This window comes from Aspergillus tanneri (assembly GCF_003426965.1).
Source record: "Aspergillus tanneri strain NIH1004 chromosome Unknown AapTan_3_pilon_pilon_pilon, whole genome shotgun sequence".
In the NCBI taxonomy this organism is placed as follows: Eukaryota; Fungi; Ascomycota; class Eurotiomycetes; order Eurotiales; family Aspergillaceae; genus Aspergillus; species Aspergillus tanneri.
This window is the reverse complement of record NW_022984630.1, coordinates 3778826-3792878: the sequence shown is the minus strand read 5'-3', so window position 1 is coordinate 3792878 and position 14053 is coordinate 3778826. Positions and strand designations below refer to the sequence as shown.

At 48.8% G+C, this 14053-nt stretch overlaps 5 protein-coding genes across 5 annotated transcripts; 2 read left to right on the top strand and 3 right to left on the bottom strand.

Moving 5' to 3' along the window:
- Nucleotides 1–2544: 2544 nt before the first annotated feature.
- ATNIH1004_005079 (trafficking protein particle complex subunit 13) lies at nucleotides 2545–3761 on the bottom strand (the record flags this gene model as incomplete). The annotated part of the gene is made up of 5 exons (XM_033569739.1): nucleotides 2545–2838; nucleotides 2896–3414; nucleotides 3468–3591; nucleotides 3642–3648; nucleotides 3695–3761. The coding sequence occupies 5 exons, from the start codon at nucleotides 3759–3761 to the stop codon at nucleotides 2545–2547; spliced, it is 1011 nt and encodes a 336-aa protein (XP_033428545.1).
- A 398-nt stretch (nucleotides 3762–4159) lies between these two features.
- Nucleotides 4160–5397, top strand: ATNIH1004_005078 (RING finger protein; the record flags this gene model as incomplete). The annotated part of the gene is made up of 5 exons (XM_033569738.1): nucleotides 4160–4542; nucleotides 4608–4774; nucleotides 4840–4901; nucleotides 4961–5196; nucleotides 5256–5397. 5 exons carry the CDS (start codon nucleotides 4160–4162, stop codon nucleotides 5395–5397), a joined length of 990 nt encoding a protein of 329 aa, XP_033428544.1.
- A 748-nt stretch (nucleotides 5398–6145) lies between these two features.
- ATNIH1004_005077 (CENP-N/CHL4 family protein) lies at nucleotides 6146–7612 on the bottom strand (the record flags this gene model as incomplete). Its single annotated transcript, XM_033569737.1, has 1 exon — nucleotides 6146–7612. One exon carries the CDS (start codon nucleotides 7610–7612, stop codon nucleotides 6146–6148), a length of 1467 nt encoding a protein of 488 aa, XP_033428543.1.
- Nucleotides 7613–9063: 1451 nt separating this feature from the next.
- Nucleotides 9064–10655, top strand: ATNIH1004_005076 (putative bZIP transcription factor (MetR); the record flags this gene model as incomplete). Its single annotated transcript, XM_033569736.1, has 2 exons — nucleotides 9064–9358; nucleotides 10033–10655. 2 exons carry the CDS (start codon nucleotides 9064–9066, stop codon nucleotides 10653–10655), a joined length of 918 nt encoding a protein of 305 aa, XP_033428542.1.
- Nucleotides 10656–12499: 1844 nt separating this feature from the next.
- On the bottom strand, nucleotides 12500–13802 carry ATNIH1004_005075 (uncharacterized protein; the record flags this gene model as incomplete). The annotated part of the gene is made up of 2 exons (XM_033569735.1): nucleotides 12500–13710; nucleotides 13769–13802. 2 exons carry the CDS (start codon nucleotides 13800–13802, stop codon nucleotides 12500–12502), a joined length of 1245 nt encoding a protein of 414 aa, XP_033428541.1.
- Nucleotides 13803–14053: the final 251 nt, after the last annotated feature.

The following is a 14053-nucleotide window of genomic DNA, read 5'->3' as shown; positions in this document are numbered from 1 at the left end:
ACTGGTTATATGGCTTCCATCCTGCTCAACGTCACGGTATCAGCCTCTTGATCAAGGGATTATACGCACATGGAAGGCATATTGGAAAAAAAACAGTGGGTTTTATATATGATGGCTGAGTACGACCGTGGTTTTGACCCGCTATCTACTATGACAATCTTACAAGCAATTCGATGGGCAATTTCTGCCTGGGAATTTGATTTGTCTAGAGATACAGTCAGAAACTGTTTTCAAAAGGCCCTTTCAATTGAATATGTCAATGAGCTTAATGATGAGCAACTTATTGACGATATAAAGCAAGGACTTCAACGCCTAAAACTCTCAAATAGTATCCAGGACATTATGGATATTAATCAGTTTTTGAATCCCACAGAGGAGCAGGTTGATGATAGTCTTATAGATATTGACTCCGCAGTTCTGTCTGAAATTGCACCGCCTCCAGCTTCAGATAGTGATGAGGAGGAAGATCTACAGCCTCTACCAATAATTACACCTACAGACGCTTTAGAGGGCTTATATAAACTACGACTCTATCAGGAACAGCAGGTTGATGGAGATAAGGCCCTTATTCGGCTTCTTACACACCAAGAAAGGCTCCTTCTGGAGAGAAGAGCTCAAGCTCAGCGTCAGACAGATATCCGGTCATTCTTTGCCTGACCACCCACCTCCACCTTATTAAGCTGCGGGGCCCCCTGGTTGCCAAAACATGCAGAATATAGGTTATATCTTATAGAATGATTATAATAATTAATATATGCGTTCTTTAATTCAGTATGGTGCAGTAGATTTATATAAAGCTATATAAATATATATATTTATTACCTTGTTCGGTATAAGCAAAAATCCGGTATAAGCAAACTTTTAGCCGGTCCGAATTCTTTGCTTATATAGGGGTTTTACTGTATCTACCTGGCTGGGGTGTGTGTGGGGGGGAAGCAAAAAGGAGGTGGTGGTGCTGGCGTAGTTGCCGGCTTCTCCAGAAGAGAACTGATGAATGTCCTGGGGGTTGGGTCGATCATAAGTGGAGACGAGACAAACGACATGACCATGGAATTTTTCTATCGTTCGTATTCCTTGATCGATTGCAAGACGAGCAGATCCGATCTCCAATATGGAGGATTCAATGCTGTTGGGGATCTATCTCCTCGGACTCTGTATATTCTGATTTATTGCCCAATGTCAAGCCAACAGGGTGGTCTCATCTTGTCTCAGATCCGTCTGTCTCTCAGTCCGCCTCAGAAATCCCTAATCCCTTACATTGGGAGTCTTCAAAAGAAGAAAGGAGAAAGATCAAGGAAAAGATCCCACAAAAAAAAAAAAAAAAAAATAGGAAAACATCTCCGTACAAAGTATAAGTGCTGCACAATTCCGCTCCTTACATGACCCTACTTCCATCCCCAGACTGACCCACAGCCTGCCATGCATAAACTACCACCCCCTTTTGCTCCATATTTCGGTACTTAAAGAGGCTAAGTATTAATGTATAATATGCCTATCTGGTATTCTGTTAGGAAGATGACCACTTACCCTACAAAGTAGAGCACCTAGGTACTTGTATTGTATCACGATCTTGGTATCTACGATATCCTAGGTCCATTCGACGATGACCCGGGGTGCCACTGCCTGCTGCAGTTCTACCTGCCGACTTGGGTATCTACAGGGCAAATACTCCGTATGTTTATCTCCCATCGTTACACAGCACCGGGGATGGTGGCTCGGTTGGCGGTTAAATGGGGTGGTACGGAGTACTGGTAGAATACAGAGTAGAATATGACAGTATAGCCATCCAAGTTGCAGTCCTAGGGCTGGATAGGTATTGCTGCAATGGTCTTAGTACCATATTTAGCTTTTGCCTAGATGTGAAGGCCACCCTGTATTCTACAGAGCAGATGTATCCAGCCCAACTCAAACGCTCTAGAAATAGTTAACTAGCATGGAAAACTAATATTAAAGTCATTGTTTTTCATTGTTTTGTAACTGGACAGTCTAGACTCTTGCAAGCTGTCAGGGAACCTGTATGTTTCAGACTATCTACCAATCAGACATTGGAGTCAAATGGAAGATTCCCTTTGTCTCTCATGATTATCGTGCTAGGATGAGCTACAAGGATTCAGTTGCCTTGTCAGAAGATAGGCCAGCCATTATACTTCAAACGAACGCGTCCTACGATGGCGCATAGATGTGGAACTATATTTTCCCAATACAATTTTCTATAGGGTAGAAAGCTTATAAATTTAGCTGTACTTTGGGCAACCCCTCATTGTTAAGCCAACTGCCCCTGGTGCATCCCCGGTTGTGTGTAACTACATCAATGCGGAAGGATCCGAGAGGGCTGTGCTTAGACCGGTGACAAGGATCCATAGTCCATACTGCCACTGGGTAGTTTGCAGTGCATCGAACTGACATCGAGACGCATGAACCGTAGTATTTGAACGCCGCAGCTGTTTCATGTCTCGTATAGTTCGAGCCCTGCTTGGATGCACTAGACGGTTCCATTCATTGCACAAGAGTACAATGACATCATGCAATTGACTCTGTCAACTCTCATGTCCGCCGTCGTGTGAGCAGGTTTCCGGTCGTCAAAAATCCTTTGTCTCCCATAGCCCCCCTCCATTCTATAGATAGTTGCCCCAATATGGCCCGCCCATCCCGTTTCAGATCTTTCTGCAAAGTCTCCAGTCCTTCCTGCTGTCCTTCTTCCTGTTCAACAAGGAACGCAACTTGCAAGACGTCGCGTGGGTTCAAGGTGGGTGGCTGCGAGTCGGACCGGTCGGGCCGTTCGAGGTCCCAGTTCAAAGAAGCCGCCTTGAATGGAGGCTTGGGGTTTAAGTTTGTTTGCTGGCCGGAGTATTAAAAAAAATCTATTGCCCTAGCAAAAAGACTTTATCCACTTACCTTCACCACGACGGCACCGTCGCCCACATTTTCCAACTGTGCCTCAAGAGCAAAACGGAGTAATCGAGTTTTCCCGTAGGGACCCAACGATTTATTTTCAACCTCCAGTGGGGCCAACTCGGACGATTTCGTCCGCACACTCAGACATGGCTGTGCGACAAACTGATAAAGCTTGCGGAATGTCCTCACGCGTCCACTAGCCGCTTGCGAATCGGAGCCAATTAGAGTCTCCGTATAGCTGACGCTGACCGCTAATATGTGGTTTCCTTCTTCCTTGAGATCAAACCGGACGATTTTCTGCAAAGACTGTCCTTTCTGCAGGCCCTCGTGCGCAGAGGTATCTTCTACGGGCTCCAGATCCAACGCTGCTACCTGTGAGGGGGTTTGCATCTCTGCGACGATGCGGACCGACGTGAGAATGCGCGAGGTCTCGTCTTCCGGGAGTTCATTGTTCGCGCTGAGAGTGCAAGCGAACGTTTCGCCCACATAGGCAGATCCAAAGGCAGGCGGCAGTGTTAGCTTCCACATATGATTAGCGCGGAACACCCAAAAGCCGGGAATGTTAGCCGTACATTAGGAGAGAGGATAAATTGGTCATCGGCGCTATCGGATGGGTAGCTCAATGATGCTTTGCTCGAAATTTTCGTATTTGATGCTGGAAGAGGGTACTGATAAGACAAGGAAGGTCGTGATAGCCTTACGGACTTAGGTCACCACCATCAATAACTGCGAGAAATGCTGCTTACCGGAGCACTAGGCTGATTAGCTAGCTTCCGGGGAGATGTGCAACCGTCCATACCTTTCAGAGAGACTGCATGAGGCTCTTTGGGGCCATCAGCCCCAGAATGGGCCCGTGGACGTGGCATTGGGGAACAGACATAAGATGAGGTGCTTTGGAGCTTTCAAGTACCACAGCCACATTATCGTTATCAGGCTGAGCGCTAGTGGAGGGCAAACAGCGCAAACCAGACAAACACACCAAACCTCCGCGTCATCGCAAGCTCCATCCCATGTCAACAATAATCTTTCTTACCTTGATCGATTCATTTGGCATCGTTCTGGAATCTATATTTCCATATTGCGTCGACATTGTGGGTTTTATGTTTACTGGAGAGTGCTGGGGAATTATATGAGCGCTTGGTCGTGAGATTTTAGCTAAGGAAGCGTCTGTTTAAATTGCCACACGGAGAGAGACCTTCAACCAACTGTTACTTTCACCTCCTCTTCCTTTTTCATGACCTACGGTTCTACGGTCTATGCAAGAATGAGTGCATTAGAAGATGCCGTATCACGTCGACGGGCTAGCACGATGTCATCGCGACGAGGCAACGCTCCAGTCTTGAGTACACTCAGAACATCAAAGAGAAAGCGAACTATTGAAAATGAAACCAATCCCAGAGCTACGCCTGCAAAGAACACCCGACACAGGGGGAGCAGCCATGCAGCAGCCTTGTCACATTCTACGGAAGTGATTGATTTAACGGGCGAGTCTCCCACTACCAGTCCAGCAAAGAAGCGGACAAATGCCAAAAATACCAAAACCAAGAGATCGCCAGCTACATCACCGGTTGAACGCCGAGCTAGAATGTTTCGGGGCCATCCACCTAAATCATTCCTGGAGAGACTGTCGCGTGCAACGACCCAACGGTATGGCTGATCTAACAAGCATATTCATTATTCAGCTGCTAATTTATATCATCATAACTCTGTAGGATGTTTGTTGTTGGGCGTTCCGTTGTTGGAGCGGATGACGTTCCTGAAATGAAATTTGACATTGTGGGGTCAACAGGAAATATTTATAAGACGACTATTGGAAAGGTCCCGACCTGCGATTGCCCGGATGCTCAGAAAGGGCATCAATGCAAGCACATATGTTATGGTATGTCGAAAATCCTCGATTACTGCGTTTGTAATGTTTATGGCTAACATCATTGCCTATCAAAGTCTTGGTCAAGGTCCTGAAAGCCCCTGCACACCTACAATACCAGTTGGCATTTTTGTCGTCAGTGAGTAATATGTACACCGCATTGCCTTTGTCGTCGGGTACTGATACATATTGTTGTAGGAACTGCGCGAAATCTACCAGCAATCATCCCTTAGTGCCGAACAGCCCGAGCCAGAGAACAATAATGGAAAGAGAAAAGCCGTTGAAGGAGACTGTCCCATCTGCTTTATGGAGTTTGAACCTGACAAAGAGGAAATTTTCTGGTGTCGAGCAGCTTGTGGAAATAACATTCATAAGGCATGCTTTCAGCGATGGGCTGCCACCTCGCGAAACCAAGATGTGCGTTGTGTTTATTGGTAAGTTCCTGCATTGATAGCCTGTCTCTTTTATATTTGCTAACTTGGGGCATTATCAGTCGTTCTCCATGGCAGTCAGAAAGCAGCAACTTGAATCTGGAAGTGCTCAGGAAAGAGGGCCAAATGAATGAGGAAGGCTACGTCAATGTAGCCGATCAGTTGGGTCTCTCTGGCGAGCGTGGTACGAAACAATATCTATAGATAACCCTTCTTCTCCCCATATTTCGTTATCTGAACACTAACTGTTATTGTTTTAAGACTATTCAACCTATCACCAGCCATGGGTCTCCCGACAGTCATATCCCTATAGTTGGGGTAGGCGCGGACGATATTTCTAAGGCTATAATTATAGGCGCCGAGATTGGGGTTGTCTGTAGAACATGTGAAGCGCCCACGCATACGTATTTTGAGGATGGCAGCCACAGGTACCAGGATAGTGTTTTTTTTTTTTTATTTATTTTTTTAGGTTCTATACCCTTTGCTTGACTGCATTGGTCTATATCAACATACCCGTTAATTGGAGGTCTATTATGGCTTGGAAGAAACAATCTCAAGACAAACTAATTATCTGGAAACAGAAGAATGAGAAATTAATGTATCAGTCTGCTTAATGGAATTATCTATTTACAGCTATACCGTGAACTTGTCACTCGTAATCTAATCTAGGAGTCATAGCTGTATGTCCTAGAAGACCCTGGAGCGTATGAGAAGAGAGGGGCGGTCCCATATTCCTCTGCAATATCAAGTGCCGAGGTCTCAGGCCGGACCGCCGCCGAAGTAGGGCCACACAGGCTTAAGACCTGAGCGAACCCTCAAACTGCAGACAGGCAGATAAACCGCTGTCTGCGAGGGGCTATTATTTCTATAATGAGAAGCCCGAGCGATCCTCTCCGAACAGGAGAGAGGGATCTCTGTGTCAAGCAAGCAAATAGCTTTTGCTCGTTCCAGTTCAACCACCATTCTTCGTCACGCGAATTCCTCGATGTATGACTGCCACACTGACTGCTTCTTCGCCCGTCATCCAAGACGGCATGCGCTCTGGATCGACAATGCCTAGTTCAGCGAGCTTGCGAATTCCGCTGATGATGTCCGAGCCGGCGAAAGTGAGAGAGAGAGAAGGTTCTGAGAGGTCTGTAGGCGTGTTGCCTGTGCCTGTAGTGTCATCTTGTGGTTCGGGCTTGTCTAGCAGACGGATGTCTAGACGGTCTAAGGGAGCGGACGACAACGAAGAACCAGCAGTGCCGAAACGAGAATCAATGGCGAGTTTTCGCTTCTTGGGGATTTGAGAATCCGCATTCGAATTCCTCGCTCTCTTTGTATTCTGAGGCGAGCTCGGCGATTCATTGAGATCTTGGTCGTTCCCTTGTCTATTCTCCTTCCCCTGGTCATCTCCTTTATTCATGTACTCTTCTGGGGAGACCGTGCTGGATGGCCTAGGGTCCAATGGACTGCCTTCGAGCACGGCATCGGCGAAAATGCTAAATGCTCCATTGGCTCTGTTCGACCGGCCTGGGCCGCGCAAAGCCAGAAGAGCCTGAAGGCTTTTTGCGGTCAGATTTGTCGCTTTTAGAGAGAATCTATTTTGCGGTGCGGATAGCGCCTTGGGGATAGCATCACGCACAATCCGTTGTAAGGACCGAGCATCTGTTGCGACTGCGGATGCGTCGGCCTTGGAGCCCGGGGATGAGGGGATAGATGTGTATATAAACGGACAGCTGTCCGGGAAAGCAACGTAGACTACCCTTGAGGAGTCGATCAGCGTTTCCGGGAGCTGTCGAGGGTGCTTATACGGTGAGTTGGAGACGAGAATGCGGAGGAAAGTGACAGGCAAGGCGTTTGAGCGGGAGAGGTAGTAATGCGCCTTGACTAGCGGGGAGATCTGCTGCTGAAGGTTGTTCAGAAACGTCGAGGTATGAACACGTGGGACGCAGGCAGTTGGCTCCGCCTGAGATGTTTCTAATGAGGGACCACCGTCTGCGCCAATGCGAAAGAGCTCCAACGCCGACCATCGCAGACTGGATGGATGATCATCCATGTATCGTAGGTCGAGCATAGCCAGCTGGCGCAAACTGATTCCGTGTCGCCAATCTCCTTCTAATATACGATCGATAACCTCACGTTTTCCACCCCTCCTGACCTGGAGCTCTTGGTATGCGTTCCGGACATCATCAATGGTTCGCTCGGCAGGGTACGGGCTGAGTTCATCTTCCTCCATTGTATCGACCTCATCTTTCGTCAGAAAAGGCGGAAATGACTGGACATTGTGATCGTCCAACCAGTAAAATGCGAGGTCTAGTAACGCCTGGCGCGAGAGCTTTGAAAAGGACTTCACCAGTGATGGGGTGGTTGAAGGGATGCGAAGGTTACTGGGTAGGCTTGCGGTTGTAGGCGCGCGAATGGACTTTGAGCGCGCCATTGCTGCCTCAATTTGCAAGGACGGCACCCTTGGCTATGATTGCGACAGTGATGGATCTGTATTGGACCCCTCAGGCTAACTGTTGACCCTCGGGTGCTCGCTGCAGGATGGAAAGGCGTGGTTGCCCTGGTTCATCGCGAAGTCACCTGATCAGGATAAACATAGTCACGTGAGAACCAACCCGGTGGATCAGTGGATAAGAGACTGGTTGAGGGCGTGATTTGTCATCGAATTTGGCTTTGAGTCAAGGGTCAGATCAGAAGAGAAGTATCGATATTCGAGCTGGGTAGAGTAGTGAGATCCAAGAATTTTCTCATGAGACTCACGTTGCCTGATCTGAGCTTCACCCATTGACAAATAAGGTGAGTCGCATGAGAGAGGCCTTGGATGAAGCCATTGTGTAATAACCAAGAGTACAAAAATCTCCGAACGAGGGGATTGATTGGTCGCCGCTTATCACGTACATTATTAATTCACTCATGAGGAGCTTAGTAAGCTTTAAATTAAACTACGCGCGAACCGCGCAATGGGCAAAATCTGATCCGACAAATACGAGTTCGACGTGCACTCCTCTATACCAGACAGGTACGAGAACGGGCGCAAGGGCTTGGACAACTAACCAGTTTAATAATCCAGGATGTACTTACTCTGTAGTACATCAGGTGCTTATATACTCCGTATATGCCTGAATGTCGAGGTATGGCATACTCGGTGGGACTGTATTGCCAAAACAGGAGTGTTCTGGATGGGCAGCGATTGGAGGAGTACGTTTCTGATTATTCGATTTCACTATGGAGTACCCACGTAGTTTGTAGTATGTAGAAGGGTTCCACCGAAATAGAGTCACTCAGTGGTTGGGGGGGAGTCTGAGAATCTTTGGTTCCGATTTCCGACTTCGGCCAACTGGAAAGGGTAGTTTCGGGTTCGATGCCATGAACTGAATAATGCGAGTGGCAACGGGAATGGAACAAGGGATTGGCCATAATATATAATCTTGACATGATAGTGTTCTATATTGCCTGGTTCATCGTCATAGAAAATGGTTGTATAGACAGTTTCGTAGTACAGAGTCAGACGTTGGCTCGGTCTTTTCCAGGATTATTCAGCCTCTCCACCCCCACCTGCGCAAAATCCCGTTCCCGTTCATCTCCGATCGCCCACAGTCCGTCCCACTTTCCGGCTTCAGTTGTCTCCTCCCTTCTTTCTTCTTCGCTTCTTTTCCCTTCATCATCTCCGTCCACCGAACCGTCAATCCAGCCGGCACACCTCAACTGTGACCACGGCCCGGTCAGTAGCTACACCCTCGCGGAGGTACCCGTTAAGTCACCTGCGACGCCTCGCAGCGGACGAAGAAGATCGTACAGTGAGAGTTTAAAGAGAATCGAAGCGTTTGGACTTACTCGATTGGATTTCGAAACCCAGAGGCCCTCGAAAGCCTCAAACGGCACATTATGTCCGAGTTCAACGGCCGGCGGGCCCCTAACTTCTCGCAATACCTCAATGACTTGAATGCCATTCCATCCCCGTACGATCAGGCGGTCCAACAGCAGCAGCAGCAGCAAGACTCGTTCAACCTTGACGCCGACCTGTCCCTATTTACCAATGCCGAGTTCTTCGATTTCGACAACTTTGGAGATCTGAATCTGCCTACCTTTGACTCTGTGGAGGACAAGAATTTCAAGACAGAAAGCAAGCCAAATGTGGACCAGAGGTCAGATATGGAGTTCTTGGACTTTCTAAGTGGTGGTAAGTTTGGCATTTCTTCAACATATTCAGAACGAAGCTGTCCTTGGATTCGAGCTGGAGGTCCACTACATTGTGTTTTCTCTTGAGTTTACATTCGCTTCCACCCTTGCTTTCATCCTCTTTGTCCAGTCATCTGGGACCCTGTTGTTGAAGTTTTCTACCAACCATTCCCTCCGATTGCCCGGTTTTCTCTGCCCCTCTATTCCTTTTTTTTTTATTTTTTTTTTCCTTTCGTTTTACCCCTCTGTGCCCACCTGCCTTCTGGTGGAGACCTATATCATACCACCACATCCACCTCGAATACGAACTATATTCTTGGACAATGGATGGATCCAATGGCCCTTATGCATCATCCGCACGTGCTACCATTGGTCCATTCCTGCATCAGCCCCTGTTTGTGCGACGATCACTATAAATTCGTGCTACTCGCATGGCCCTATGACTGGCGCGGATAGCGTGAATAGACGACGCTATGGCGCCATTCCACGTGACATAGTATATCCCGATGGCGACACATAGCTAGTCGGGGTGGAGTCGAGCTGTGTGGTGTTGAAAGTTGTTGTCTCTGTTACTTTGATGCATACTACTTTACCTCTCTCGCATCCAACGGGAAATCCTTGGACAGACCCCTTAAGTTATAAGCCTTACCGTAAGCACAGTCTAACTCTATGCAGATGGCTTTAGCAACGCACAAAACTACTCAGCACATGACTTCGGCTCCGTGAGCACTCAGTCGCAGGCTCAATCATTGTCAAACTACTCCGTCCCGCAGATGCCTAGCGGACCATACAATGCCCACCACAGCCCGAGTCAATCGTCCGCTGTCTCCTCGCCGCTTTCTGCAGCTCCATCGAAAGCACCTGCGTCTGCGTCAGCCCCCACGCTTGCTGCGGCTTCTACGCCCGCCGCGGCGCCGAAGCGCAAGAACACGCAGAAGCCGGCTGCCATGAGTGTCGAGGAGGCTGCACGGAACGCGGCAGAGGAGGACAAGCGTCGACGTAACACAGCGGCCAGCGCTCGATTCCGTGTGAAGAAGAAGATGCGTGAGCAGGCTCTGGAGAAAACTGTCAAGGAGACCACGGAGAAGAACACTGCACTGGAGGCGCGCGTAACGGCATTGGAGCTGGAGAACCAATGGCTGAAGAACTTAATCACAGAGAAGAATGGCAAGTCATCCGAGGAGGAGAAGAAGTCCGAAACCGACATCGCAGACATGTTCCAAAAGTTCCTCGCATCTCAAAAGGGCAACAAAGGACGGGGTAGTTCCGAGTCGCAGATCGATGTGGGCACTGTTTGAGTCTGGTGATGTCAATTTTTATGTGATTTGATGGTTTTTTTTTTTTTTTTTTTATCTTCTCTAGATGTTTGCTGAGCTTTTTTCTTTTCATGTTTATACCTAATTGGCTATGCTTAGGAGACTCGGGGAAGGCGTCTCACGGAGCACAGACGGATGGTGGAGATGAGTTATGTTTATTCATGTGCCTATCTGCAGAATCTTCAGACTCTGGAGAATGATGATATCCTCCAATTTATGGGAGAAGTAAAAGTGATAATACGAATTGATGTCTGATGTCATTGCCATCCGCTGCTGTTTCAAACTCGTATGCCCAGCTTAACAAGGACCATAGACCAATCAACCCAATATTTACAGACTACATAGTATTTATGTACATACAATGATCACCTCGCAGCAACCACCACCACACCCCGAACCGCACCACGAAACTTCCCACGCACGGACAACCTGGCCCTCGCTAACCGCGCATCCTTTTCGCTAATAAACGCCACGATACCCGCAAACACATGGCTCGAGGCATCTCTCATGGTGATCTTATCGATGGAGTAGGCCGCGCACACCAATAGAGCGTGGAGTTCCGCATAGCTGTGTGCTAAGAAAGGCGCTCTCGATGGTCGGAAGTGGTATAGTGCGTCAACGACGAGGAGTCATGTCGTTGGGGTGTTGGACTGCTTCTCTTCCTGTTACTGCTGCTCCTGATGATGATGACCCTGTTCATTTTGTTGTTCGTTGTTATGCTTCGTAGGAGATACTACTTGTTGAAGGTCCTCACTCTAGGAATCTGGGTCCGCGGCATCAGCGTTGAAGATATCTACTTTAGTCCCGTCGTGGATACAGAACGGGAGACGCTGTCGAGCGAACTCAGTCTGATTAGGAAGTAGAGTGACGCCGACGTAGGTATTGAAGAGCGGATGATGATGGGACTCTTGTGAGGGACTGATAGACGACTGAGCGTTGTGTTTCAATCCGATCAGACGCATCGATTAATTATCACATCCGACCCCAACGTCAATGAGTCGGAGTCCACCGGTGGGATCGAGCAAGCCCGCAGTGATGAAAACTTGATCCTGAAGGGTACGGCAGGCGTCTAGAAGGTCTGATCCTTCCCGTTCATTTATCAGTATACAATACCTGTTCAGAGGAGAGAAGGTTGCTCCTTGCTTTCCAGTGCCCCATGTTCATCCACATGCTCGTGGCGGGACCGGAGATTAAGAATGGCACGGTCGAGGCCGTAGAGGGAATAGGTATCGCGCGATGGATAAAGAACAGACCAGATGTATTTAAGGAGGGAAATAAACCAGAGGATTGGGTTCATGATGCTTTGTACTCCGTAGTATCCGTCTCTATCTACTCTCTGAGATGGAGTACATAGTTGCATTTGGTCTGATATTTACCGATCGGGTAAAGATGAAGTCACAGGCAGATGAGGCATGGTATCTTACAGTACTGTAAAGTATATCCAAGAATCTACAAATAGGTACAACCTATAATGCCATAGGTTGTATACTATAGGCTGTACTCATGCAGTTCTTTGATCAAACACTGCCAAAACGATAATAACATCAAGTACAGTCCCAAGGATATCAGATACAAAGCATTTGTTCACCCAGAATCCACCAGCTCCCATCCCATCCGACCCATAGTCCCAACTCCATCACGGATGTCTCTCTATGAAATCCTCCTTGCATTAGTCGTCATAGAAAACAAGGCATAGACAAGCAATAAAAAAGTAAGGGCAAAAAAAGAAGAAAAAAGATGTACACCACAAGCTCCGTCTGTCGGTATCGCTGAAAATTGCGCGTAACTTCGTCTATCATAAATTAGTTCTTTGCGTTCAGTTCATCCTACTCCTTTCTCTCCCCGGTTCTCTCTTCCTCGTTCTCATCGCCCGTAATCTCTCCCCATCCCGAACTGCGACGACTGACTCGTCCGGTCGATATGGGTTGGCTGATTGACGGTCCATTTGGCGGGCTGCTGACACCCCCAGAGATACTCGCCGCATTGCTGTCATGCCGGCTATGTGACTGAGCCGCACTCCCAATGCTGGCACCGTCCCCCGTGACGGAACTTTGCTTGTTTGCGTAGAAGCTGCCGCGCTCGCCGGTTCCACCCAAAGGCGCTGCACCGGAAGCAGAGTAGACACTGATCCGCTCTGTGCTGGCCAGACCGACCATGCTCGGTCGGCTGAGCACGCTGGGATTGTTCGGTGACTCGCCCACATTTCCGCTGAGCACGCTTAGTGGCAGGCTCTCCCGGCTGCCACCAAACACAGACGACGGTGCCAAAGCGCGCACGGAAGCATTGGTATCCAACGAGTTCCTCCGGCGCCTCTTAGATGAGGATGCTAGTGTCAGAATTGAAGCGTTGTCGGTTAAGATGTTGTTGGCGGTCGCCGTGCTGTATGTGACGGAATGGCTGTGAGGGGCAAGGTGGGGCGGCACGGCGGTAACTGGAGACGAGGGAAACTGGTGCGAAAATTGCACCTGCTGCGTCGCGCTTCCTTGCATTGCGTGCGAATAATGATGTCCATGGTGTGCATTGTAGAGATGGCCCGAAGGTGCAGCCGATTGCACGGTGGTCAGTGTCGTAGTTAGAGACCGCACAGATGGCGCCGGAGAGGAGAAAGTGCTGCCTTCGCCTCCGCCATTCGAACTGATACCTCCGCCCGCCGTTGCCATGGTCCCTGCCTTGGAGTATGCGGCATCCGATATGGCAGTGTCGCCGTTGGTGGAGATGGTGGGTGCAGTGGACTTTGCACTGGTTGCAAGAACCTGATTCTCGTATCCCGAGTATGCAAGGGAGGGCTCACTCTGCGAGCCCGACCGTTGTCCACTGGCATCACTGGCGTCCGTCGTATTGTTGTCGCTATTGTATTCGCTGATAACATGAGTGGTGCCCGAAAGCGGGTAGGGGTTGTTCTTCCGGCTTCGGCTTTTGTCTTTGGGCGTGGAGTGGAGTTTGTTAGACCATCGGATGGTACCTGAGTCGGTGGAGTTTTTGAGATTGGCGAGTCGCTTCATCCAGCTTGAGAAGGGGCGACGACGGCCATTTCGATCTATGGAAAGTTCAACGTCAGACAGCAGACACTAGCGAGACACCCTAGGATACCGTACCATGTGCCCTCGCGGGGCCTTCAGCTGTGGCCATTTCAGCCGTTCAAGGGTAGGATTCTTAGATGGCCAGTATCCCTCAGGTACTTCAGCGAACAAGGAGAGGAGATAGACGTGCGAGTGCGAGATATCAGATGAATATTGCAATGGAGGGATCAATCAATAAGTAGGTCCGAGCGACGCTGGGGCAAGATAATCGATTCCGGGACATCAGAGGGTACCAAGAATAGAGGTCATTCTCAAGGCCACTGGGCGCGCACAAGAATCGATCTCCAGAATAGAGGCTGC